The following is a 24581-nucleotide window of genomic DNA, read 5'->3' on the forward strand; positions in this document are numbered from 1 at the left end:
CCCAAGCAGAGGACTAAAATGGAAGTGACTGAGGTGACACAAGTACCCTGCTGCCTCCCTTTCCCCACTCGAGGTCTGGGGGGAAAAGGAGGGTCCCAGAGCTCCCCACCCACCTGATCCTGTCTCCTTCTTTCTCGCATCACAGTTGGGCCCCGGATGACCACAGAACCCCAATCCTTGCTTGTGGATCTGGGCTCTGATGCCATCTTCAGCTGCGCCTGGACTGGCAACCCATCCCTGACCATCGTCTGGATGAAACGGGGCTCCGGAGTGGTGAGTCTGCAGCTCAAACCTCAGGGCACCGCTGGCAGGGGGTGGGGGACAGTGGGGCACGAGGGAACTGCTGTCCAGGCCCCTCTCACTATTAGACTGGAGGAGCCAGCCTCCAGTGTGAGCCACAGGGGGGAAGACCCCAGAAAGAGGTGGGGAAGCCCAGGCACCCTCATGTGGCCATCTCATCCTGAGCACATTCAGCCATTGCAGTCTTGCCCTCTCCTAAACCTTTTAAGAAAATAGGTGGTCAGGCCAGGCGCGGTGGCTCACACCTGTAATCCCAGCACTTTGGGAGGCCGAGGAGGGTGGATCACGAGGTCAAGAGATCGAGACCATCCTGGTCAACATGGTGAAACCCCGTCTCTACTAAAAATACAAAAAATTAGCTGGGCATGGTGGCGCGTGCCTGTAATCCCAGCTACTCAGGAGGCTGAGGCAGGAGAATTGACTGAACCTAGGAGGCGGAGGTTGCGGTGAGGCGAGATCGCGCCATTGCACTCCAGCCTGGGTAACAAGAGCGAAACTCTGTCTCAAAAAAAAAAGAAAAGAAAAGAAAATAGGTGGTCAGCAGTGCACTGGGAGGGAAGTACCTGGAACGGCTTTGCCACCAGGCACAGCGGTGCACACCTGGGGTCCCAGCTACTTGGGAAGCTGAAGTGGTAGGATCACATGAGCTCAGGAGTTTAAGTCCAGCCTGGGCAACATAGCAACAAGACCCTGTCTCAAAAAAATAAAGGAAAAAAGGCTGTTTTAACTTCCCTAAAATAAAGCCACCTTTCAGCCTTGGACTTAGGCTTATAGGGCATATGTAGTCAGCCGGGCGCGGTGGCTCACACCTGTAATCCCAGCACTTTCAGAGGCCGAGGCGGGCAGATCACGAGGTCAGGAGTTCCAGACCAACCTGACCAACATGGTGAAACCCCATCTCTACTAAAATACAAAAATTAGCTGGGCCTGGTGGTACACACCTGTAATCCCAGCTACTCAGGAGGCTGAGGCAGGAGAATCACCTGAATCTGGGAGGCAGAGATTGCAGTTAGCAGAGATCACACCACTGCACTCAGCCTGGGCAACAGAGCTAGGTCCCTGTCTAAAAACAAAAAACAAACAAACAAAAAAAAAGACCTATGTATTTTTTAGTGCAGGAGAGATTGTCAGATGTCCTCACATAGTAAGGGACAGTGAAAGCCTGGGGTAGGGAAGCAGGGGGACAGGAAGGAAACTGAGCTTTAAGTGGCCTGTCGTGTGGCAGCCACTGCATCATCTCAGCAGGCCCCATACATAGAAACTAAGCATCTGAAAAGGTAAGGAGCCGACCAAAGAGACACAAGGTCACTGCTGGAGCTGCGATTCAAACGAAGGCCGAGCTCACGCCAGAGCCTGTTTCCATCACTCCTGGCTATGTCCCAAAGGGATCTTGAAAATGACTCTGAAAACACAGGTTCAGGGGCCCTCACAGAATCATGTCACCCATGGCTAGTGTGGGAGAGGAGACGCCACCACAGGTACAGGAGGTTTTCTATAGGAGGAAGCCTGGAAGTCCCCAGCCGGGGATCTCCCTCCTCCCGCACACGTGCCCCACGTTCCCCCAGCCCACGGGGCAGCACCTGGGATGCAATATCCTCGGCCACGCGGGGCAGCCTCTCTGCTGGAGGAGTCTCCTCTGTGCAGCCCACGGGCATTGTCTGTACCAGGAAACTTTTGGCCTCTTTCCTCCCCACCTTGCGTCCTACTGAGATGCCAGAGACCGCATCAGTTACCCCAGGTCTGCCTCTCAGCTGCCGCCTTCCCAGAGATGGAGCGCAGCCTCCACCTGCTCTTCGTGTCTGAACCTACCAATTCTCTTAGGTCCTGAGCAACGAGAAGACCCTGACCCTCAAATCCGTGCGCCAGGAGGATGCGGGCAAGTACGTGTGCCGGGCTGTGGTGCCCCGTGTGGGAGCCGGGGAGCGAGAGGTGACCCTGACCGTCAACGGTAAGACCCTCATTGGGATGAGCCAGGCCTGAGGGAGGGAATAAAGACCCTAGCCATCTTAGCACCAGGCATTGCCCCAAAGGAGCTGTCACTGGCTCCGGGCCTTGCTGTTACCTCCAACTATGGGTAGACAGCGATTAGGTCCACCTCCTGGAATCCCTGTCAGACCCAGGCGGAGGGAGGAAGTGCCTGAGTATTTCTGGTCACTTCTCTCTTTGTCTGTTACCTTCGAAGGGGTCTCAGCCCTCAGAGTGGTGGGCAATAAATTTTATTCTGGCTAGGAAAAAAAGCATCAGAGGTCTCCGGGTGGCCTACCCTTTCATCCATTCACCACGACCTGGGCCCAAGAGAATTTTTTTTTTTTGAGATGGAGTCTCACTCTGTTGCCCAGACTGGAACACAGAGGCACGATCTCAGCCACTACAACCTCACCCTCCTGAGTAGCTGGGACTACAGGCACGTGCCACTACGCCCAGTTAATTTTTGTATTTTTAGTAGAGACAGGGTTTCACCATTGTTGGCCAGGCTGGTCCCCAACTCCTGACCTCAGGTGATCCACCCGCCTCGGTCTTCCAAAGTGCTGGGATTATAGGCATGAGCCACCTCTCCTGGCCTCATGGGAATTTAAGAGCGCATCTCTGCGGCTCCTGATCAGCCTCTTCCTGTTGCATGTGAGACACCCAGCCAGGGAGCCCCTGTCACCATCTCCACAAGGCCATGTGTTCAGGGGCCCCCTTGAGGACAGGGAGCATGTCTTATTATATATAATAAAAATAACTAGCCAGGTGCAGTGGCATGTGCCTGTAATCCCAGAACTTTGGGAGGCCGAGGTGGGTGGATCACGAGGTCAGGAGTTCAAGACCAGCCTGGCCAACATGGTGAAATGCTATCTCTATGGAAAACTGCAAAAATTAGCTGGGCACGGTGGCAAGCACCTGCAGCTACTAGGGAGGCTGAGAGAGGAGAATCGTTTGAATCCGGGCAGCAAAGGTTGCACTGCACTCCTTGGCAGCAGAGTAAGACTCCATTTCAAAAAAATAATAAAATAAAGTAAAATAGATAAATGCAGCAAGGGAGTGTTTTCAGAATGGGAGTTAGTAGATGAATGACTGTCACATGAAATGCATAGAGACAAAGGCGTCAGATCAGACCTGGATGATGGCTGGAGACAGTCCTGCAGAAGCTGGAACCTGGCTGAAGCCAGACCCACGAAGGCTGTGGCACCAGGACGCAAATGCTGACGTCCCTGCCTATCAGGTGCTTGGGCCACCGGCAGAAAGCAGAGCTGCCAGTCTGACTCTTCTGCCGCTTCCGAAGGCTCCCCTCACCTCTGTCATGCCCGTCGCCCTTTGGGAGGCCCCTTTTCCCACCATAGTCTGCCTCAGATCAAAACCCCAAAGCTCTGGGTCCCTGTGGGAACTGAGCCACCAATGTTTGCAGGGCTTCTGGGTTCTGGCCCCAGAGCAGGGCCCTAGGGAGGGGCCCGCTGAGGTCTCCAAATTATCCCAGTGGGCTTCAGCTTCCTCTCCACCCAGAAAGCCACCTGCTGATGACCCCATCTATTCTCCCCTTCCCTAGGAAACCAAAACCAGCTTGGTGTCTCCTCAGCCGTCCGTCTCTGCTGTCCCCATTAGCTGTCCCTCCCCCGCACCACGCCCCACCTATTTCTATTCCTCTCCCCCAGCCCCAGAGCCATGGCATCCCCACAGGGAGGGTGAGTTTATCCAGACCCCTGCACAACCATCTGTCCTGGCAGGACCGTAACTCGGAGCCCTCCTGCCTTTCCTGCGTGTCCCCAGGACGCCACCAATAAATTGGCACTGCAGGGCTAAAAATAACAGCATCTGATCGCGCCTCTGTATATCCATGGCAACGCAGGCTACGGTCTGTTCCTTTCAGCGCAGGTGTCTGACACTCGGCTCAGAGCTCCAGGCCCCAGTGAAATCAGCGGCCCTCCACACAGCCCGCGCCAGCCAGGGCACTGGGAAGTCGGGTTGTCCATGCCCGCAGCCGGCTCAGCTCTGCTGGCCCCATGACCAGCCGGCCCAGGATGCTCACACTCACATGCACACTCCAGGGCCCTCAAGCCTGGAGCTGTTAAATGAGCATCCGTGTTTCTGGGGAAAAGCAGGTGGATAAGGGAGGAGCTGACATCTGTTGTCACTTTAGATGTTCAGGTATTTCCAAGGGAGAGTTAAAGAGATTTCTTGAAGAGACAAAGTCCCCTGGGGATCACAGGCCTGGAGGGACATTTCTCTTGGACGGGGAGGGCACTGGCACTGACCCAGGTTGAATCTGCACTCTCCAGGTCTCTCTATCCCCCCCACCCCGCCGCCTCCACCTCTGCCAGCACAAGCTCCCTGAGGTTTCCAGGCAGAGAAGAGCTGGAGGGCTTGGAGGGAAGTAAAGAACCTGCTCGTTTATTTCTGGTGGATTAGGGTGGCTTCGCACACCTGGAGGCGGGGGGATGAGTTCAGGAGCCAGGAGAGGAGCCTGCCAGACCCGCCAGGGGGCAAACTGTCTGTCCCTGCTTCTGCAGAGCAGGCGGAGGGAGGGTGAAGCCCAGTGGATGGGACCTGGGCATGGGCTAGAGGGAGCTAGCGATATGAAAGCATTCAAATGAGATCAGGTTGTTACTGCGACAAATCCCAGCCTTGGACAACTGCTGGCCAGCGCGGCAGTCCTCTGGGAAAGAAATTGACACAAACCTTGAGTGATCTGGCTCAGATAGGGGAGAGAAATTTTACTAACCCTCACCCTATTTCCCTTTATCCTGCTTTTTGTTTTCTTCTAAGAAACAGATGCATTTGATGATGGCTCTTAGAATCCTGAAAACCCCTCAGGGAATTCCTAGCTCCTGGGGAGCTCAAGGAAAAGGTTTTATGGTATCATCACCTTTTAGTCCAGCAGCAAAACAAAGCACCATCCGGTTCCTAAACCATCAATCTCCTCATCTCTTTGGGTCCTAGGCCTCTTGGAGCTAAGGGATTTTTAGGAAGGAGGGCAGCGCTCAGCCCACCATTAAAGGCATGGAGGGTCCCCCACACCCACCTCACGCTGCCCCAAACCCTGTGCCTTATCAAACTCAACAGAAGTCACCAGAGTGTCTCCAGTATCTCTTCTCGCTTCGCTGAGAGCTACTCATAGAAATGCAAATCTGCTTTAATTAAGGTGGCTAATAAACAGCAATTATGTTTGCAGCAATTTTTGTTTTGTACCCAGCATAATTCTGCCTGTTCTGCAGATCCGTAACTCCCAGCTCTCTTTCCTCTGGTATCTGCCATCTAAGGCTCAACGGTTACCCCAGGGATTAGAAAGGGAGCATGACGGTTTCAGTCCCCGGCCCCATCTGTCAACCGCCCGGCGCAGCCAGGAAGCCAGCAGAGCAAAGGCTGAACTAGTTGCTCCTTCTTTCATCTTTCACAGTCAGGCGGGCATCACACAGGAAAGACTTGGGTTGGATAACAGGCAGAACCGGACAGGAGGCGCTGGGGAACAGGCTCCCCTCCACCGGGTGGACTCTCTTGGCTGAGCAATGTGGTGAATGAGACAGGCGCCTCAGCCTGACACCCACAAACATGAGCTACTCTCCGTGATATAATATTGGGGTCTGTTTGGGAGCCATGGCCTCACCTAGGCAGTCTGGGTATGGACGTGGAGGCAGACAAGGCGATGAACTGTAGGACCTCCTGAGGCACAGGTGGGAGGAAGGCTGTGAACACGGCCAGTGCATGCATTCGACCCTTCCGGGGTGATTCCGGCTCTTAAGAGAGGGACAGCAACCACTTCTTCCCGTTGGCCCGGCTGGCCGAAAACCTCCCTTTTGTTAGGCAAGGGCGCCCTCTACTGGGTATCTGAAGAATGGCTTGCAGCTGGTGCAGAGGTGCAGCTGGCAAAGGCGGGGGAGTCCTCCTTCATCCAGACACCTCCCCACCCCTTTTCCAGGCTTACCACCTCCTCCCTAAAGCTCTCCCTGTCCGCCAGATAGAATTATTCTCTCTCCTCTGAAGTCGGTTAGCACTTTATCTGCACTGCTCCTGTGGTACTAACACTCACCATCTTTTATTACAGTTATTTATATTTCCTGGGGATTCTGACTTAGAAGCATTCACTCATGATCCCTTGAGAGGTTTATGACTGAATGCCTGATTTATCTCTGAGTCCTCTACCTTGCACTTTACCTTGCACATACAGACCTTCAGCAAATGTTTGCTGAATACTTGGAGTAATGAATATACTTCTTAACCCACCCAAGAGGGCGCCAGCAGGGACCTGCCCTTCCCAGGTGCCTAATAGGACGCTGTCTCTCAACAGGACCCCCCATTATCTCCAGCACCCAGACCCAGCACGCCCTCCACGGCGAGAAGGGCCAGATCAAATGCTTCATTCGGAGCACACCACCACCGGATCGCATTGTGAGTGCTCCTGGGAGGGCAGGCGGGGGCCGGACCAGCAGCCTGGTGGTCACTTCTGCCAAGAGCTGGGTGGCCAGCCAGGTGGTGCACACCTCCAAGGCTCCTTTTCCTTGCTGAGAAAAATTATACCTGCCTTGGCTGCCTCGGAAAAGCATCGTGAAGACGAAATTGCAGGCAGACTCCCTTCTTGGAATAGGCAGTGCTCCCAGGGTTCATCTGCCATTCTGTTCAGCTCTGACATGAAGGGTTCTGACCAAACTCCGAATCCTAAGGGCAGCGGGGCACACAAGGGTAGTGGAGAGAAAAGACAAATGACTTCTTCCCTTTCCTGAGCTCCAGGCCAGTCTTTAGCGAAATCTTAGAGCACAGTTAACAGCGATCCCTTTCTGCACCCCCGGAGTCCTCCTTGCCAAGTCTCCATGGCCTTTACCGTCCATGGTAGCCTGCCCTGGTATCTATCAATTGTCCCCTCTAAAGTGACCATTCCGTTCTCCCTCCCTTCTTCAAAGCACTTATCCCTGCAATGCAGCTAAGGCAGCTGAGGAGTCCATCCTCAGCACCCCACCAGGTATTTGGTTTTTTTGTTTTGTTTTGTTTTGTTTTGTTTTTGAGACACAGTCTCGCTCTATCACCCAGGCTGGAGTGCAGTGGCGAGATCTCAGCTCATTGCAACCTCCACCTCTCAGGGTCAAGCAATTCTCGTGCCTCAGCCTCCTGAGTAGCTGGGACTACAGGCACGTGCCACGACATCCAGCTAATTTTTGTATTTTCAGTGGAGACGGGGTCTCACCATGTTAGTCAGGCTGATCTCAAACTCCTGGGCTTAATCAATCGACCCACCTCAGCCTCCCAAAGTGCTGAGATTACAGGCATGAGCCACTGCACCCAGCCAGTATTTGCATTTTTTTTTAAGGGAGGGTCTTGCTGAGCACAGTGCCTCACATCTATAATCCCAGCTCTTTGGAAGGCTGAGATAAGAGAATCAGTTGAGCCCAGGAGTCTGAGACCAGCCTGGGCAACATCGTGAGACCCTGTCTCTACGCCCCCCCAAAAATGTTTTAAGGTGGAGTCAGAGTCTTTTTTTTTTTTGAGATGGAGTTTCCCTCTTGTCGCCCAGGCTGGAGTGCAATGGCGCAAATCAGCTTACTGCAACCTCCACCCCCGGGGTTCAGGCAATTCTCCTGCCCCAGCCTCCCGAGTAACTGGGATTACAGGTGCCCACCAACATACCTGGCTAATTTTTTTGTATTTTTAGTAGAGACAGGGTTTCACCATGTTGGCCAGGCTGGTCTCGAACTCCCGACCTCAGGTGATCCAGGGGCAGAGTCTTGTACCCAAATCCATCTGAAACTGGAGGGATCTCAGGCATAAAAACAAAGAAAAGTAAGCATTTTACAGCACTATTGGGGTGAAAATATTTGTAGTAATTTCCAGTGTCTGGTAAAATCCTGCTAGATCACTGCCAGGGGTCCAGTGTACAGGGCAGTTGTACCTTTTCACAGGGCAGCTGTGCAGGGAGGTGGGGCTGGCCCAGACGTGGAAGAGCTGAGGTCACCACTAACTCGTGCATGCGGGGTCTGAGACACCCAGGCTGCAGCAGCTGAAACCATCATCCTGTAAACTAAGATATTGTTAGAGTATCGTTGCTGCCGCACACTTTCTCAAGCGTTCAGTTCATTCACTGTCTGAAAGATTCACACACAAAATTGCAAGGACTCACAAATGAAACTAATACCTACACCTCCCCACTGACCTTACTCTCTAATTGTTTTAATTATAAATGTAACACATGCTCATTGTGAAATATTCCATTCACTCTTGGACATTTGCACACCTTCTCTCCAGAAATATCTGATTCTAGGCCAGCGGTCTCACTGGCCCCAGGGGACATCTGACAGTGCCTGGAGACATTTTGGTTGTCACCACTTGGAGGATGCTCCTGGCACCGCCCAGGGTGCTGCTGACATCCTGCGGTGCCTGGGACAGCCCCACAGCCAGGAAAGGGTCAGTCCAGCGTGACCACAGCACCGAGCTTGAGAAACCCAGACCCTCTCATCAGCCCTGAACCAGGGGTTCGAGGCACTCACATGATGAGATGCAGGCAGTGTATGTGGCCGACTCTGAAAACTCTTAACCAGAGGTCCTGTAAACTAAGGTAGATGAAGGTGATTGCAAACGCAGCCCTGTAGACACTTCTCACACACTCATACAACGTCCCACAGATAGACGCGCTCATGCGGCTGCTGTCCTAACTCACACCCGCCCAGACAGCCGCAGTCCCAGGGACACTTGTGTGGAGGCACAGGGCGTGGGCCAGCAGGGCGCCTACTTTGCCCAGAAAGATGCTCCACAGGCCCTCTTCTGGGATGGAAAGACCCTCTGAGGGTGCCTTAGAGTATGTGTGTGTACATGTGTTTGTGAATTGTGTATACATGTGTTGTGGATGTGTTACTGTGTACATGTGTCATGGCATATGTGAACATGTATATCTGTTGATGTGTGTGTGTGTGCACTGGTGTGTGAGCACGTGTATGTCACGTGAGTACCTGTATGTACACACGGTGGTGTGTGTACGACGAATGTGCACATGTGTTGCAGTGTGTGTTGTATGTACATGTGTGTAAGTATGCTTGTAATGTGTGTTGTATTGTGTATGGTGTGTGCATCATGGTGTGTGTGTGCATGTGTATGTGTGTTTGGGGGAGTGAGTGTTGCATGTACATGTGGTGTTATGTCTGCCATGTGTACATACATGTCTGTATCATGTTTTTAGTGTGGAGTGTGCTGTGTATGTATTATGATGTGTGTATGTGTGTTGTGGCATGTGCACATGTGTGCCAGAATGTCTACAATGTGTGATCTGGTGTGTACATGTGTTGTGATGCATGTTTATGTGTGTTGTGGTACATTACTTGTGTATGCATGTTTGTGGTGTGGTGTGTGTGCACATACCTGTGTGTATACCCATTGGTCATATATGTATGTTGTGATGTGTGTGTGTTGTAGTGGGTGCACGTTTGTGGTGTGTATGCAGAGCTGTGTGTACATATTTGTGGCATGTGTGGTGTGGTGTATGTAAACCTGTTGGCCATGTGTGGGGTGCTGGACATGGACATGTGATGTGTTTGTGTTGTGTGTGCACACGTGTGCACTTATGTTTGCGGTGTGTGGGATGCTGTGCATGATGTGTGGTGACATGTTGTATGTGCACATGCATGTGTACATATCTGTGGTGTGTGTGCATGCATACATACCCATGTGCACATCGTTCGTGTGTGGCAGTAAGCATGAACATGAGCAGGGCAGTGGCACTGACTCTGGTGCGGGCGTGTCCTGGGGCCCTCTCGTGGGGTCTCCTCCTGATTCTGCGCCCCCCCGGGCAGGCCTGGTCCTGGAAGGAGAATGTCTTGGAGTCGGGGACATCCGGGCGCTACACGGTGGAGACCATCAGCACGGAGGAGGGCGTCATCTCCACCCTGACCATCAGCAACATCGTGCGGGCCGACTTCCAGACCATCTACAACTGCACGGCCTGGAACAGCTTCGGCTCCGACACCGAGATCATCCGGCTCAAGGAGCAAGGTGAGGGCTGCCAGGGCCGTGAGGGAACAACAGGGCCAGCGGGGCCCTCTCCTGGCCTAGGGCAGGGCCCTGGTGGCTACAAATGGGTTGGGGCTCAAGGACAAGCCACGGTGCTCTTCCTGGCCGGCCACACAGCCTAGCCAGGTAGCAGCCTCCTCGGCCAGGCTCCCCCTGAAGCGAGGGGCACCAGCCTCTGCCAGGAAGCGAGAAGGGGAAGAACACAGCTCAGAGTGGCAGCCCCTGAGGCGAAGCTTCAGTGGGAGGTGGCCACAGCAGTGACAAGCCACCCAGCAGCTTCCAGAGGCCCTGGCTTCTGTGCCCTGCCCTCCATCGTGGGCCCTGGTCTGACACCAAAGTGCCCTTTGGGAGGTGTCATGCCTGGGTGGAGTGTGGGACACACTGGCATGGGTGTGCTGGGAACCTGGCCCAGCTGCAGGTAAGACAAAGTCCACCCAGTCACTCAGACAGAAGTCCCACAGAGCGCACCCAGGCTAAAGCTAAGGGGTTGCACTCGCTTGTCCAGATCCCCAGGGCCGGGGGCTGGGCTCAGACCACCTGCAGACCCAGGAGGCACATGTACCCCTGCGCCCCAAGGTTAGTGCTGGGCAGAGCAGCCGGGTGGGTGAGAGGGAGGAGGGAGGAGGAAGAAGCCTCACCCCACTGTGCCCCCATGCACTGATGTCCCAGCTCCTGGTCACAGATGCTCAGATCTCCAGCGTCTGCTCAGAGCTCTCAGGCACAGACAGCAGGACGGGGAGCCTGGGAGGGGCACGGAGGGATGGCTCCAGAAGCTCCACCACAGCCAGTAGCCAGCTGGGTTCTGAAAGGGGCGGCAGATCTTGCCCCTTTGCCAGCAGTGCCTAAGCCATGGTGGACCAGGAATTCGTGCTCAGCTGGGCCTGGGCGTCTGGATGGAACTCGGGGGCCTAGGAGACCTCAGTCCTGGCAGTCTCTGACACCTTCTTAGGTAAAGACCCACTCTCAGGCTGTCAAGCCCAGCAAGAGATTCTGGGCTAAGCAGGTGGCCTCAGCCACAGGCCTCAGTGGACCACACTGGGATCACAGCTATGGGTCAAATCACACAGCGTCTCCCAACACCTCTTCCCTAATAAGTGCTGCTTTGCATAACGCTTTGCACATAATTTGCATAATATCATCCACACATCATCCCAAACCTTCCTGGTCCCCTGCTACCTACCCTCCATGTCTTCCCCTTGATGCCCCCACCCTAAGCCCTCCCCCAAGTGTTCTCACCCTAACCTCCCCAGGCCCCTCTGAGACGTGACTTCTCTCTCTGGTTCCTAGCCCCTCCGGAGTCTCTAAGTCAGTCTGTATGAACTCCAAGTTCAGCTGGACTAGCCTAGATCTATTGGGGGTCCCAGAGACATGACTGGGAAAGGAGCCCCTGGCCCAGCCCCCCTCAAGCAGCTAATCCCCAGTCCCACCCCACCCTGGCCAGCCAGGCCCTGGCTGTAGACGCTTGCTTTATTTCCAAACAGGTTCGGAAATGAAGTCGGGAGCCGGGCTGGAAGCAGGTACGGAAGGAGACCATGAGAACGGCCCTGGGAGGGGGGAAGGGACTTCTTGGCTAGCTGGGGTGGGTGGGAACCCAGCAGGGGGTAGGGAGGCCTCTACTGGCCACTAACGTCTCTGCCCTCCCCCGTCCTGAGGGTTTAGTGTAGTCAGAGCAGTGAGGAGAAGGGGTCCCAGCCAGCTTGGGCCTAGGGACCCCAGACACCTGTCTCCTGCCTGCCACAGGAGCCCACGCTCCTTCCTCCCCGGGACACCGGCTCTCACTCCTCCCTGCTTCATTCCTTCCATCCTTTCTCTTCGGGAGCCCTGGATCCTGGCCTCTGGGGTCAACTCACCCCTGTCCTGACTGCCTTCTGCCTCCAGCATCTCCCCGACTTTTCCCGCTTCTCCACGTCATCACCAGCTTGGCCACTGCTTCCCAGGACGCTGGGGGCCCCAGCCCCTGCTGGGCCTGTGCAATCCATGCTCGCTGTTTGCTGCCCCCCTCACTCCTGCAGTCCCCGTGGAAGGTGGAAGTATCATCTCACCCCAGGCTGAGGCTGCAGGGCAGCGCCTCCCTCCCCAGGCTCGCACAGCAAAGCAGGCAGCAAAGCAGTCATCAGGCCCCCTGGGTGGAGTCGCTCTCGACCCCACTCCCAAGCAGAAAACCAGAAAAGAGAATCGGGACAAGCAGGCGAGGCTCTGTGACCATGCTGAAGACGGGTGGTCCTCCGTCCTGGGTCTCCTGCCACGCTGGCCCCTGGCCTGTGCCACCTCCTCAACGAGCTCCACGTGGGATCCTCATGCCCCTGCCTCTGCCCCTCCTGGCAGCAACCCAGGGCACAGGTTGCTTGCAGAGGCCCACACTGGGAACCCAGAAAGCTGCCAGCCTCCTGCTTCCTTCTCCCCGGGTCCATGCTAGGGCTGAAGGTGGTGTCTCCCGTCTCCATGTCTCGTGTGTCTGCTCACACTCATCCAGAGCTCCCTGACACCTTCTCCCCTCTGTGGCTGACTCCTGGTGCCTGGCATACCACCTTGAATGGAGGGGAGGCTGAGCGGGGACAGCCCCTTCCCCCAGTCCCTCTCCAGGGGCCATGCAGGGGAGGCTATGTGCCCCTGCACAGCACCCTAGGCCAGACCTCAGGAAACCAGGCAAGGAGGAAATACACACAGGCAGGCCGGGGACTGGGAAGGGATGCCACCCTGGGGCACTTGTCCCCACACCCACAGGACCCCCTGCTCTGCCCCTGCCCACCTGCCTGAGAACCGCTGTCCAGCTAAGATGGTGCCCCTCCTCCAGCTGTTCGCAGTGCATGGAAACGTGGGCTGGGGTGCCAGGATCAGAAGGCACCTTGGATACTGCTGCCCGGCTCTCCAGGGTGCAGACGAGGCACTGAGGCCCGGAGGTGTTAAAGAGCCTTCCACGGGCATGCTTTGGCTCTGAGTTCCGCTGAGACAAGCCCCGTGTTTTTCCAAGGACACTTACTGGGAATCTGGGGAGAAACTGACCCAAATCAATCAAATTCAAAAGCAGAGAGCGAATGGGCTGCCAAAGCAGCTTCCCTTTCCTAATAGAACTGAAACCTAGAGACAGAGTCATCCAGGTCAAAGCAAGCTCAGCTGAGGCCCGTTCTCTCAGTCTGACTGCCGAACCAACCCAGACACCTTGTATTTCAATCCCTAAGTGTCCACCACGCCACCTCCTCTTGGTCCCCTCCCTGTCACCCCTGCAGTTGTCCTGGCCACTAATTGGTAGGTAACGAGTGGCTTTGTGTGCAAGTCCTGGGTGGCAAAGGGACGCACCAGCTTAACCAGCAACCAGCCAGGATGCCATGTTGGCCAGAGGGCAAATGTCTGCCCTCTCCCACACCCCTCAATACCTCCTCCCAGCAGCATCTTCAGAGGCCAGGGTTTGAGGCCTTTCTCCTCTCTTTGAAGAAAAAGACAACAAGAGGCTTACAGCCCAGAACTGATACCTAGTTGTCCCCAGTCGCCCCCCTCCCACCACTGATGAATGCAGAGTAGCCTGGGGAGAGGCTCAGATTTTAGAAGGAACTTTCCTGGCCTTTAAGACTGAACTGCTGGTCGGATGCGGTGGTTCATGCCTGTAAACCCAGCACTTTGGGAGGCTGAGGTGGACAGATCACTTGAGGTCAGGAGTTCGAGACCAGCCTGGCCAACATGGTGAAACCCCATATCTACTAAAAGTACAAAAATTAGCCAGGCATGGTGGCATGCAGCTACCTGGGAGGCTGAGGCAGGAGAATCACTTGAACCCAGGAGGCGGAGGGAGTGAGCTGAGATTGTGCCACTGCACTCCAACCTGAGCGTCACAGCAAGACTCTGTCTCAACAAAAAAGATTGTGACCTGCTAGTGACCCCCTTCCCAGGTAACAACAGCAGCAAGCACCCAACAGGGCTGGGAGCCAGGCTCTGCTCCAAGGCCTCTGCCCACATTCACCCAGCTCAAGCCTGTAGCAACCCTCAGAGGGGCTGGTACCACTATCCCCATTCTACAGGTAGAATAGAGGCAGTCAATTGCTCAAAAGAATAGATGGAGCCAGGACACAGATCAGCAGCAGTCTGGGCTGTACCAAGCACGTGAGATTTGGAGGCTCTCACATGTCGTGCAGTCAGTGGAGCTGGATGGAGTGGAAGTGGGGCGAGTGGGGGGTGGGCAGTGAGAGGAGACCTGGATTGACCCTGGCTCTGCAGCTGCTGTGTGTCCTTGGCCAAATCACTTGACTCCTCTGGACCTCAGTGAGAGCCCCAAGCTCTCCCTGCCCCAGCATTCTCTAGTTCTATTCCTGATGGGCCCCTCATGGCCCCAAATCATGTGCTCAGTCGCTGCTTGCAGCTGTAGAAGGGCCAGGGCTGTCTGGAAGATCACCCCCGACTCCTTCCTTACCCTCCCTGTCCCTACCCTACTCAGCTCGGGCAGGAGACAGGCTGCAGAGTCTCAGCAGGGGCGAGGGCTTGCTGCCTGGTGTGTGGGCCTCTCTTGCCAGGAGGGGTGCAAGGTTGCTCAGAGGGCTGGCCTCAAAGGAGAAGCCGCAGACTGGAGATGGCGGGAAAGGGGCCTCTCTCCTTAGAAAGCCAGCAGTAGAGGAGCTGTAGCCCTGCTCGCTGGCCCCTGGACACCTGCCGGCCACAACTACTGATGCCCAGCAGGCCTGCAGGGAAGCAGCTTAGACCTGGAAATGCTAAGAGCTGGGTGTCTTCCCTATGCACCCGAGAAAGAGAAGGGAAGGAGAAAACATTCCGAACAAACAAGGGCAGTGACCATAGTCATTTTTCAAAAAAAGCCAGGGACGATGACTCACCGGCCACTGTGTGATAGAGCATTCCTGTTTGATGCCAGAGAGAGCTCACTGTGCCAGCCTCACCCCTCATCTCCGGTCCTCCTGTCCCCTGGCCCTCCCTTCTCTGTGTCTGCCTGCCTCACTCTCCTTCCTCTGTCCCTTACCGCAGTTCCCTCTGCCCTCTCCTCCACCCTCCGAGCCCCCGTGTCTTCCACCCTGGTCTTTGCAGCCCCAGCTAGAGCTGACCCTTGTTGGACTCGGCCTGTGCCTGCCCAGGCCCCACGGAGGCATTTCCCAGGAGGGGCCTGTGTGGCAGGGGCTGTGCCCGCAGGAACAGGGTGAGATCCTGGGGGGACCGTGGGCCAGTCCCCATCCCTCATCAGCTGTGTCCACTTCTCTCCCACAGAGTCTGTGCCGATGGCCGTCATCATTGGGGTGGCCGTAGGAGCTGGCGTGGCCTTCCTCGTCCTTATGGCAACCATCGTGGCCTTCTGCTGTGCCCGTTCCCAGAGAAGTACGGGAGGGAGATCCGGGATCTCAGGGAGGGGGACAGAGAAAAAGGCCAGGCTTAGGCTGCCCCGGAGAGCAAGTAAGCAGGAGTGCAATGAACAGGGGTCCTAACAGTGCCGTGAGCTCCTGGGGCAGGGAGTGGGTCTGATGCATCGGGGTATATGAGGCCATGCCTGGCGTGGTGTCTGGCAGAGTGGGCACTCGGCTGAGGTTGGCCTGGACTAGACTGAACTCCATCTGCAGGGCAGTCAGCCAGCATTTTGGATTGAACACATAGCTCTCTCCATCAGGAATTGTATAGAAAGATGGGGGGAAAGTGGTTTGTGGTTTGATCCTTACTCTACGAGAGCTGCTAGTCTAGGGAGACCTCGTCTCTACACAAAATAAATAAATAAAAATTAAAGAGCTGCTAGTCTAACCAGAAAAGCAGGTCACTCATGCAGCTGTGGGGTTGGGGGGGGGCGGTTCTGTGGGGAAGCATTCAATAAATTGCTTTGAGCAAACTTTTAAGGGGCTTCAGTGATTAGCAATAAAATTCTAGTGTTTGTGCACGCTTGAATAATTGTGTGTACCCAGGAGTTATGTGCGAGGGACTGGATGGCAGAAAAGAGGTGAAGACAATGGAGACACAGTCTCCCGGTCCCACCTCTTCTGCCACATGGCCCTGGGCAAGCTGCAGCGATTCCAGGCCTCTGTTTCCTCGTTTGTAATGAGGATATGACTCTGATGACCCCATCTGGCCCTGACATTGTATAAGTGTAATGCACGAAATGAATCACCAGAACGGGTCTGCTCCTCTGCCACTTGGCAGCCTGCACACCTTTGAAGAAGGCTGCATTTTCTGCAGCCCAAGCCAAGCAGCCTTGGCTCTCATGACCAGCCCCACAATGATGTGGTCTCAGGACCTCCATTACCACCCTCTCCGTGGAAATTATAGGAACGCATATATATTATATATAGAATTTTTTTTTGAGATAGGGTCTCCCTCTTTTGGCCAGGGTGGAGCGCAGTGGCGCTATCTCAGCTCACTGCAACCTCCACCTCCCAGATTTGAGCTATTCTCGTGCCTCAGCCTCCTGAGTAGCTGGGATCACAGGCACGTGCCACCATGCCGGGCTGTTTTTTCAAATCTTTTGCAGAGACGGGATTTGACCATGTTGTCCAGGCTGCTCTTGAACTCCTGGCCTCAAGTAGTCTGCTCGCCTCAGCCTCCCAAAATGCTGGAATTACAGGTGTGAGCCACTGTGCCTGGCTCCTCAAGAATTTCTTTTTTTTTTTTTTTGAGACAGACTCTCGCCCTGTCACCCAGGCTGGATTGCAGTGGCACAATCTCAGCTCACTGCAACCTCTACCTCCTGGGTTCAAGCAATTCTCATGCCTTAGCCTCCCAAGTGGCTGGCATTATAGGCGCATGCCACCATGCCCAGCTAATTTTTGTGTTTTTAGTATCGACGGGGTTTCACCATGTTGGCCAGGCTGATCTCAAACTCCTGACCTCATGATCCACTCGCCTCGGCCTCCCAAAATGCTGGGCTTAAAGGCGTGTGCCACTGCACCCAGCCAGGAATTTTCTAACAGAGCTCACCAACTAGAAACAGGCTGCCTCCTGCAAAAGCAGCAGTAAAGCTTCCATCACGGAGGCGTGGACAGAGAAGCTGCCCACCACCTCAGGGGTGTTTCTCTTTGGGTGGGGGTTGGCCTTGTGCAACTTAAGGTCCTTTCCAACACTGAGATTTGTGGTTCTATACATGGAGGGATGGGAGCCTGCCTGGTAGAGTAGGTGAAAGAAGACTTCTAGAAGGAGGTGAGAATTCAGTAAGATGAAAGGACGTAGCTCAGTTAGGTGGACAAATGGCTGAAGACAATTTTCCAAGCCAAGGGTACATGGCTGAGGTGCATGGGACCAGAGCCAAGCCACCCATGAGGTCAGCCTCCTCTGAGGCCCAAATGCCCACAGCATCTCCATACAGAGGTTCTACTGGTGGGGGGCTGGTGAAGCTGCTGAGTTCAGGGGCTGGAGGGGAAACGCAGCGGGTGGCAGGGTGGGGCAGGGGGCTGCAAGGGAGCTTGATATCTCAAAAGTAAGGACTAAATCTGTCATCCACACTTTACTGTTTTATGTTCAGATCTCAAAGGTGTTGTGTCAGCCAAAAATGATATCCGAGTGGAAATTGTCCACAAGGAACCGGCCTCTGGTCGGGAGGCTGAGGAGCACTCCACCATTAAGCAGCTGATGGTAAGAATGCAGCTACGCCCCATCTCATCTCGTGACCCCATTCCCAGAAGGTCCTGGAACTAGAGGCTTCTAGATGACCTAGATGCTTCCAAAAAGCCTAGCACCAGTCAAGATGCCCCCTGCCCACCCCACAATAGGCGAGGCACACACTCTCGGCCAACAAATGTGATTGTGTGCCTGTATACCGTGCTTGTGTTCTGGGAGACTCAAAGACGTCTAAGATGCAGTCCAGGCCCGGTGCAATGGCTCACGCCTGTAATCCCAGCACTTTGGGAGACCAAGGTGGGTGGATCACCTGAGGTCAGGAGTTCGAGACCAGCCTGGCCAACATGGTGAAACCCCATCTCTACTAAAAATACAAAATTAGCTGGGTGTGGTGGCAGGCGCCTATAATCCCAGCTACTCAGGAAGCTGAGGCAGCAGAACTGCTTAAACCTGAGAGGCGGAGGTTGCAGTGAGCTGAGATTGTGCCATTGCACTCCAGCCTGGTCGGGAGCGAGACCCTGTCTCAAAACAAAACAAAAAAGTCTAACCTTCAGAGAGCTTGCCTCTGCAGTAAGGAGAAAAGAAATATGCATAAATTGCCACAATATGTTTTTATATAACATATAATGCCCCCACACACTCACATAGCTATTATATTCAATACATGTCCCTCTCCCTCATCCCCCCACCCCAGCAAAACAAAGTCTGCAAGAAACACAGGTTCCTCCTTGGGGATTGGATTGCAAGTGCACTCATCACTTCTCCAGCAACATCAAGCCTGCGCCTCCTCTTCCGAATCCCCATTTACGGGCCATCATCTACCCAGGCGTCCAGGCAGAAGCCTAACCAACCATGCTAGAAGTTTCTGGTTGCCTTGGTTGTAACATGTCAGAGTAGAGGCAGCAGAGCAAGGAATAAAGAAGATGGGCTTCTCGGTGCCTGTGTCCTCATCCATGAAATGGGTCTGAAAGCCACCGTGTGCAGGGCTGTGGTGAGGGTGAAGTGGGCAAACCCCGGAAGGGCTTGAAGCCTGTGGAACATGATGAGTGCTCAACAAATATTAGCTGTTTATGTTGCTAGAGGCTGAGCAGCTGCTGCTGAATTAATCCCAGGGTCTTTGGAGCCTTACACAGGCCCTGGTAGAGGTTCACAGATGTTTACTGAATCAAACTCATTTATCCCTCAGCTACGCTTTCTCTCTCCAACTGATTTCCAGGTCAATTCTGTTTCAAAAAGTGTCTCACATGTGTGCCTCACCTGTCCTCCACTGTCACTTCTTTTGTTTTTCTTGAGATGGAATTTCGCTCTGTCACCCAGGCTGGAGTGCAATGGCATGATCTCTGCTCACTGCAATCTCCGCCTCCTGGGTTCAAGCAATTCTCCTGCCTCAGCCTCCCAAGTAGCTGGGATTACAGGCATGTGCCACCATGCCTGCCTAATTTTGTATTTTTAGTAGAGACGGGGTTTCTCCATGTTGGTCAGGCTGGTCTCAAACTCCTGACCTCAGGTAATCCGCTGGTCTCTGCCTCCCAAAGTATTGGGATTACAGGCGTGAGCCACCGCACCGCATCATTGCTCCCCAGATGATTCTAGCAGCCTCCCAGTTGGTCTCAGCCTTCTAGTGTTCTGCCTCTTTTCTCAATTCACCATTGAGAGCCTTGAAAAAGGAGTCCTTCTAAAATGCAAATCTGGTCCCATTACTTGCCCACGTAAAATCCCGCAGTGGCTCCTCATGTCTGCTGGACAAAGTCCATCTGCCTGGCATGTCAGCAGGGCTCTTCCATGCCAGGCAGCCGCAAACCTCTCCAGCTCCATCTTCCGGCCAAGTGCATCTGGCCTTCCAGACATGCCAAAGAGCTTGATTCCTGGCCTTCGAGTCTTTTACACTTCAAAGGCCTGTGCACCGCCTGTTCCCTCTGCCTACTAATTTTGTCTGTTGAATTTCACATTCTCCTATAACAATCAACTCCAAGATGTTCCAGGCTTGTCCTCCCCACCCCTGGCGGTGCTGTGTACCTTCTGCTCTCCCAAAACACTATGTGCCTCCTTTATAGCGCATTCCCCCAATTCCATGTCAGCTTCCCCAGTTATCCCAGAGAGCCTCAAGGGCTAAAGGTCGTGTTTCTGAGTCTACACTCATCTGTTTCCCCTGGGGTCTAACACAGGGCCTTGTCAACACAGTGCAGTGTTTCATTTTACGAGGGAGGAAACCACAGCCTAGATCTGAGAAGGGATGGCGTGTCTATACTTAAGCTTCATCTGGTGTGTCCTTCATCCCGAATGGGACCTTGAATTCTCTCCCACTGGGACATTCTGTTTGCCTCAGACTGTCTCCACATCCCCTAATCCAAACCCACAGGCAGGAGTGGGGGCCACTCAGTATTCAGGTAGGAGCAGAAGGGACTTTCTGAGGGCTCTGGGCTAAGCCACTCCTTGAGGAGATCATCATTCTCCCATTCCTTTCACCTCCTGGCCCCAAGACAGCCCCATCAGCAAGGAGAGGCAGACCGAGAAGTTGAATCTGATGGGAAAGAAGGTCTCCAATCCAGATAGCGCCAGAGCATTTACTGGAAAAATGAACCAAGCAGCCTCCTTAGTGAGGAAGCAGCAGAGTGGCAGCACTTTGGCTGATTCCATGGGGCTCCAAAAAGAAACAAGGAAAGCAAGCTGCAAGGGAAAAGAAATATCCCAGCCCAGCGAGTCGGAGGGAGCCTGCCCCATACCGTGCAACTAGCAGAGAGACACATGGCGAGCCTCTTGTGTGTTACAGGTTAACCATAGCTGCAGTTATTCGGATTAACTCATACGCCCACTGTGTGTGGAGTATGCTTTTTCTTTTTTCTTTTCTTTTTTTTAAAGATGGTGTTTCACCATGTTGGCCAGGCTGGTCTTGAACTCCTGACCGCAGGTGATCCACCCATCTCGGCCTCCCAAAGTGCTAGGATTACAGGCGTGAGCCACCTCGCCTGGCTCACTTTTTCATCTTAAGTCTAATAATTACGTTTTCAGTAATTTAGAGCTAAGCCACTTTGCCCATTGATTCAATATACATACCATTTGAAACAGCTCTATTGTACATCAGGCACTGTGCTAGGCATTGGCGAATCAAATAATTAAAGAGATTTCGTCACAAAAGCATGCAAGGTCAGTGATCACAACATACGAGGCACTGAACCGGACGTGGGGGGACCTAAAGACAAGCAGGAAGTGAGCCTTGCCCTCAGGCTGTTGGGCATCTCTAAGGAAGAGAACGTCTCATGAGAATAACAGGTGTGGCCCATGTCACCAGCATCTCACAGGTGGTTATTCCTTGTGACTCCCTAAGGCCTGCACTAGGCCTGCACACTGGATAAGAAACTGTCCTAAGGAGCCCAGCCATGCCTAGTGGTTGACATTCTGAAATTATTTATCTACAAGTTCATCTTCCTGATGAGCAGAGCTGTATTTTAACATACCTTAGTCTGTGGATCTCTGGTTCTTAGCAGAGTGCCTGGCTGGGATTTTACAGTAAACATTCAGTGAATGGAATTGAATCGGCCATGTGAGATCTCTGGTGATGCCCTCACCCAAGTGAGGAAAGCGTGACCTCAGATATGTGCCCCTTACCTCCCCTACCTGCCCCTCGCCTCCCCTACCCAGCCACCTCAACTGCTTCTCTGTCTCCTAGGATGGGGGTCCAGGATCTCATTCTGACTCTTTCACATGGTCCAGGCAGTGAGGGGTGGTGGGGGTCATATAGGGCAATCTTTTAAGTTTACAATTCCACCTTTTCCTTGGGGGAAGTGGAGGTTTAGCCACCTCCTATCCACTGAGAAGCCTTTTTTGGGTTGCAGATGGACCGGGGTGAATTCCAGCAAGACTCAGTCCTGAAACAGCTTGAGGTCCTCAAAGAAGAGGAGAAGGAGTTTCAGAACCTAAAGGTAAGAAGAGCCCTGGGTTATAAGACACAGCCATGGAATCTGGTCTTCAGCTCTGACGGCCCAAGCCCCAAATCTATACAACAAATAACAGCAGTAGGAGAGAAGGCAGGAGGCCAGCTTGGTGGCAGATGCCCCTGCTGCCTAAGGCACCTGCTCTCCCCACCCCAGTGCTGAGGAGGCTGACAGAGCTAAAACTGAGTGCCCCCAATTCTCTTCCACAGCCTCCTCACGCGTAGATGCAAAATGAACCATCCATGTTCTGGATAAAAACAATTAAAGTCTGACTTTCAAATGACCTTGCATTTCCCTGACATAAACCCAGTCAAGAGCCTCTGCTTGCCTCATTTGGCCCTCAGGCCTCACCCCTGCTGGTCCTCCCCTCCTGGGGTCCTCAGTTCCCCTTCCACCATCTCCTGTTCAGTGTCCTCTGCCCCTGCCCCTCCCCACAGCTGTTCACCCCCCCCGAGTTTACTCCCCACCGGGTTGCTCCCTTCCTCCTGTTTTCCCTCTTCCCTCCCCACACAAGGGGACAGACTTAGCCTGGGAACCCTAGCCACACTCAGTGGAGGCTCCACCAGGTGATGCTCCTCTTCCTCTTGCCCACCCAGGACCCCACCAATGGCTACTACAGTGTCAACACCTTCAAAGAGCACCACTCGACCCCAACCATCTCCCTCTCCAGCTGCCAGCCCGACCTGCGTCCTGCGGGCAAGCAGCGTGTGCCCACAGGCATGTCCTTCACCAACATCTACAGCACCCTGAGCGGCCAGGGCCGCCTCTACGACTACGGGCAGCGGTTTGTACTCGGCATGGGCAGCTCGTCCATTGAGCTTTGTGAGCGGGAGTTCCAGAGAGGCTCCCTCAGCGACAGCAGCTCCTTCCTGGACACGCAGTGTGACAGCAGTGTCAGCAGCAGCGGCAAGCAGGACGGCTACGTGCAGTTCGACAAGGCCAGCAAGGCTTCTGCCTCCTCTTCCCACCACTCCCAGTCCTCGTCCCAGAACTCTGACCCCAGTCGACCCCTGCAGCGGCGGATGCAGACTCACGTCTAAGGGTCACACACCGAGGGTGGGGAAAAGCCAGGGAAGAGGGCGGGGCACGTTCCAGTTGTCCAGGGACTAGGGGTACTTTGCAGAGGACCCCAGAACTGGCCACCTCCAGGACAGCCTCCCAGCACCTCTGCCACCACCTTCCTTCCAAGCTCTGATGAAGCACAAATCTGGGTCCCCAGGTGCGGTGTGCCAGAGGCGGGAGGATGGGGAGATGGACAGAGGCTGGGGCCAACTGTGCTGTGCTCCGTGCTGGATGCCCGTGTCCCCAGCCCTTTCCTGGAGACCCCTCCACCACCTGCTCTGCCCACAGGCACAAGTGGCAGCTACAACTTTGCTTTCATGAAACTGCGATCCACTCTCTGGTCTCTCCGTGGGCTCTACCCCTCGTGACCACAAGCCCTACCTTTCCCTGTGCCTGTGCTCCCATACAGCCCTGTGGAGAAGGGGATGATGTCTTCCCAGCACTGAGCTGCCCCAGAAACCCCGGCTCCCCACAGCTGCTCATAGCCCATACCCTGGAGGCTGAGAAGCCAGAAATGGTCTTGGCTAAAGGAGCCCCTGTCTCACCAGGCTGGCCGGGAGCCCACCCCCAATTTGTTTGGTGTTTTGTGTCCATACTCTTGCGGTTCTGTCCTTAGACTTGAAGCCTCTGAACTCTGGGGTGGGACTGGCCCCGTCAGAGCCTGGTATACTGGGGAGCGGGAGGGCGGCGGGAGCCTGTGCTGACACACCACCTCGCCCGGCGTGCCCCTCCTGGGCTGTGCGACCCCAGCCTCCCCACCCACCACCTGCTTTGTGTACTCCTCCCTCCCCCTCAGCACAATCAGAGTTAATATAAGAAGTGCGTGAGCTTCTCTGGTCAGGGTTCTCTGAACAGTTATGGAGAGAGTGCTTCCTGGGAGGTGTGACGTTTGAAGGGGCTGGAGGGTAGTCTTTAAGATGGTGAGATTGGCCTTCTCAGCTGATAAACACAAGGAACGGCAATCCTGTCTTCAGTAAGGCTCCACGAAAAAAGAGGAAGTGTATCTGCACCTCACCCCTCCTAGCCACCACCTGAGAATAAACGTTAGGGCCACTACTCCAACAAGTGTGTTCTTTTCTTTTGTTCCTACAGAGCGACAGGAAGAACCCAAGGCCTCACAGAATGTGTTGGGAACCCAAGCTTCTCTGCCCTCCTTTGATTCAATCTTCCTAGACAATGAAGGCAGCTGATAGCTCTGGTGCTGGTGGCAATAAAACCTACAGGCTGATTCCTCTCCTCTGTAGATGGACCCAATCCAGAGGACGTGGGGGACTCATCAAGCACCTGACTCAGCCTAATATCACTCAAAGGCAGAGTGGGCACACTAGACACTGGCCAAGCTGTTCTGGACCTTCCCTCTCAGCAATATTCTTCAGGGAAAGTTCCCTTCTCTAGACATTCAGAGAACAAGGTCCCCTTCAAAGAGTCTAGACCACCGGGCACCCTGACACTTCAATATACAACTCATATAATGTTCTAAGAAGGGCCTCACTTGGGGGAAGCTTGATGTGGTCATGGCAGATGGGATAGGTAAACAGGGGAAAGTTACAGTGCTCACTGAAAGAGTGGGATTCAAATGGAACTTTAAAGAACCAGATTGTCCCTAAGGTGGGTTGGGGTTCCTTATCACTTTTAAACCTTTCTTCTCCAAACTTCCCTGGCAGTCCTTGCCATATTTCTAAGTGCTTCAAAATTTCCCAGACTTGGCTATCTTCCTTTGCAGCCCCCAATCCCAAGGGAGTAAAAACTGATCCAAAATATAAGTGCACGTCCACAGCCCACATTCTGCTACTGGTA

General features: G+C 54.2%; 1 protein-coding gene across 6 annotated transcripts in view; it reads left to right on the plus strand.

The window, feature by feature from the left end:
• The window catches only part of KIRREL3 (kirre like nephrin family adhesion molecule 3), a 564453-nt gene extending 540607 nt beyond the window's left edge, over window positions 1-23846 (plus strand). For 3 of the 6 annotated variants that reach the window (XM_032284836.1, XM_032284838.1, XM_032284837.1), the window contains 9 exons: window positions 146-273; window positions 2122-2248; window positions 6563-6663; window positions 10047-10245; window positions 11745-11780; window positions 15466-15648; window positions 17696-17805; window positions 21624-21710; window positions 22319-23846. In XM_032284836.1, the coding sequence (XP_032140727.1) occupies window positions 146-273; window positions 2122-2248; window positions 6563-6663; window positions 10047-10245; window positions 11745-11780; window positions 15466-15648; window positions 17696-17805; window positions 21624-21710; window positions 22319-22762 (1415 nt within the window). In that variant the 3' untranslated portion in view covers window positions 22763-23846. The remainder of the gene's footprint in view (window positions 1-145; window positions 274-2121; window positions 2249-6562; window positions 6664-10046; window positions 10246-11744; window positions 11781-15465; window positions 15649-17695; window positions 17806-21623; window positions 21711-22318) is intronic. The other 3 variants (XM_032284840.1, XM_032284839.1, XM_032284841.1) reach the window with 3 other exon arrangements.
• The last annotated feature ends 735 nt before the right edge of the window (window positions 23847-24581 follow it).

Source organism: Sapajus apella, unplaced genomic scaffold (assembly GCF_009761245.1).
Source record: "Sapajus apella isolate SASKATOON/1434 unplaced genomic scaffold, GSC_monkey_1.0 scaffold16, whole genome shotgun sequence".
In the NCBI taxonomy this organism is placed as follows: Eukaryota; Metazoa; Chordata; class Mammalia; order Primates; family Cebidae; genus Sapajus; species Sapajus apella.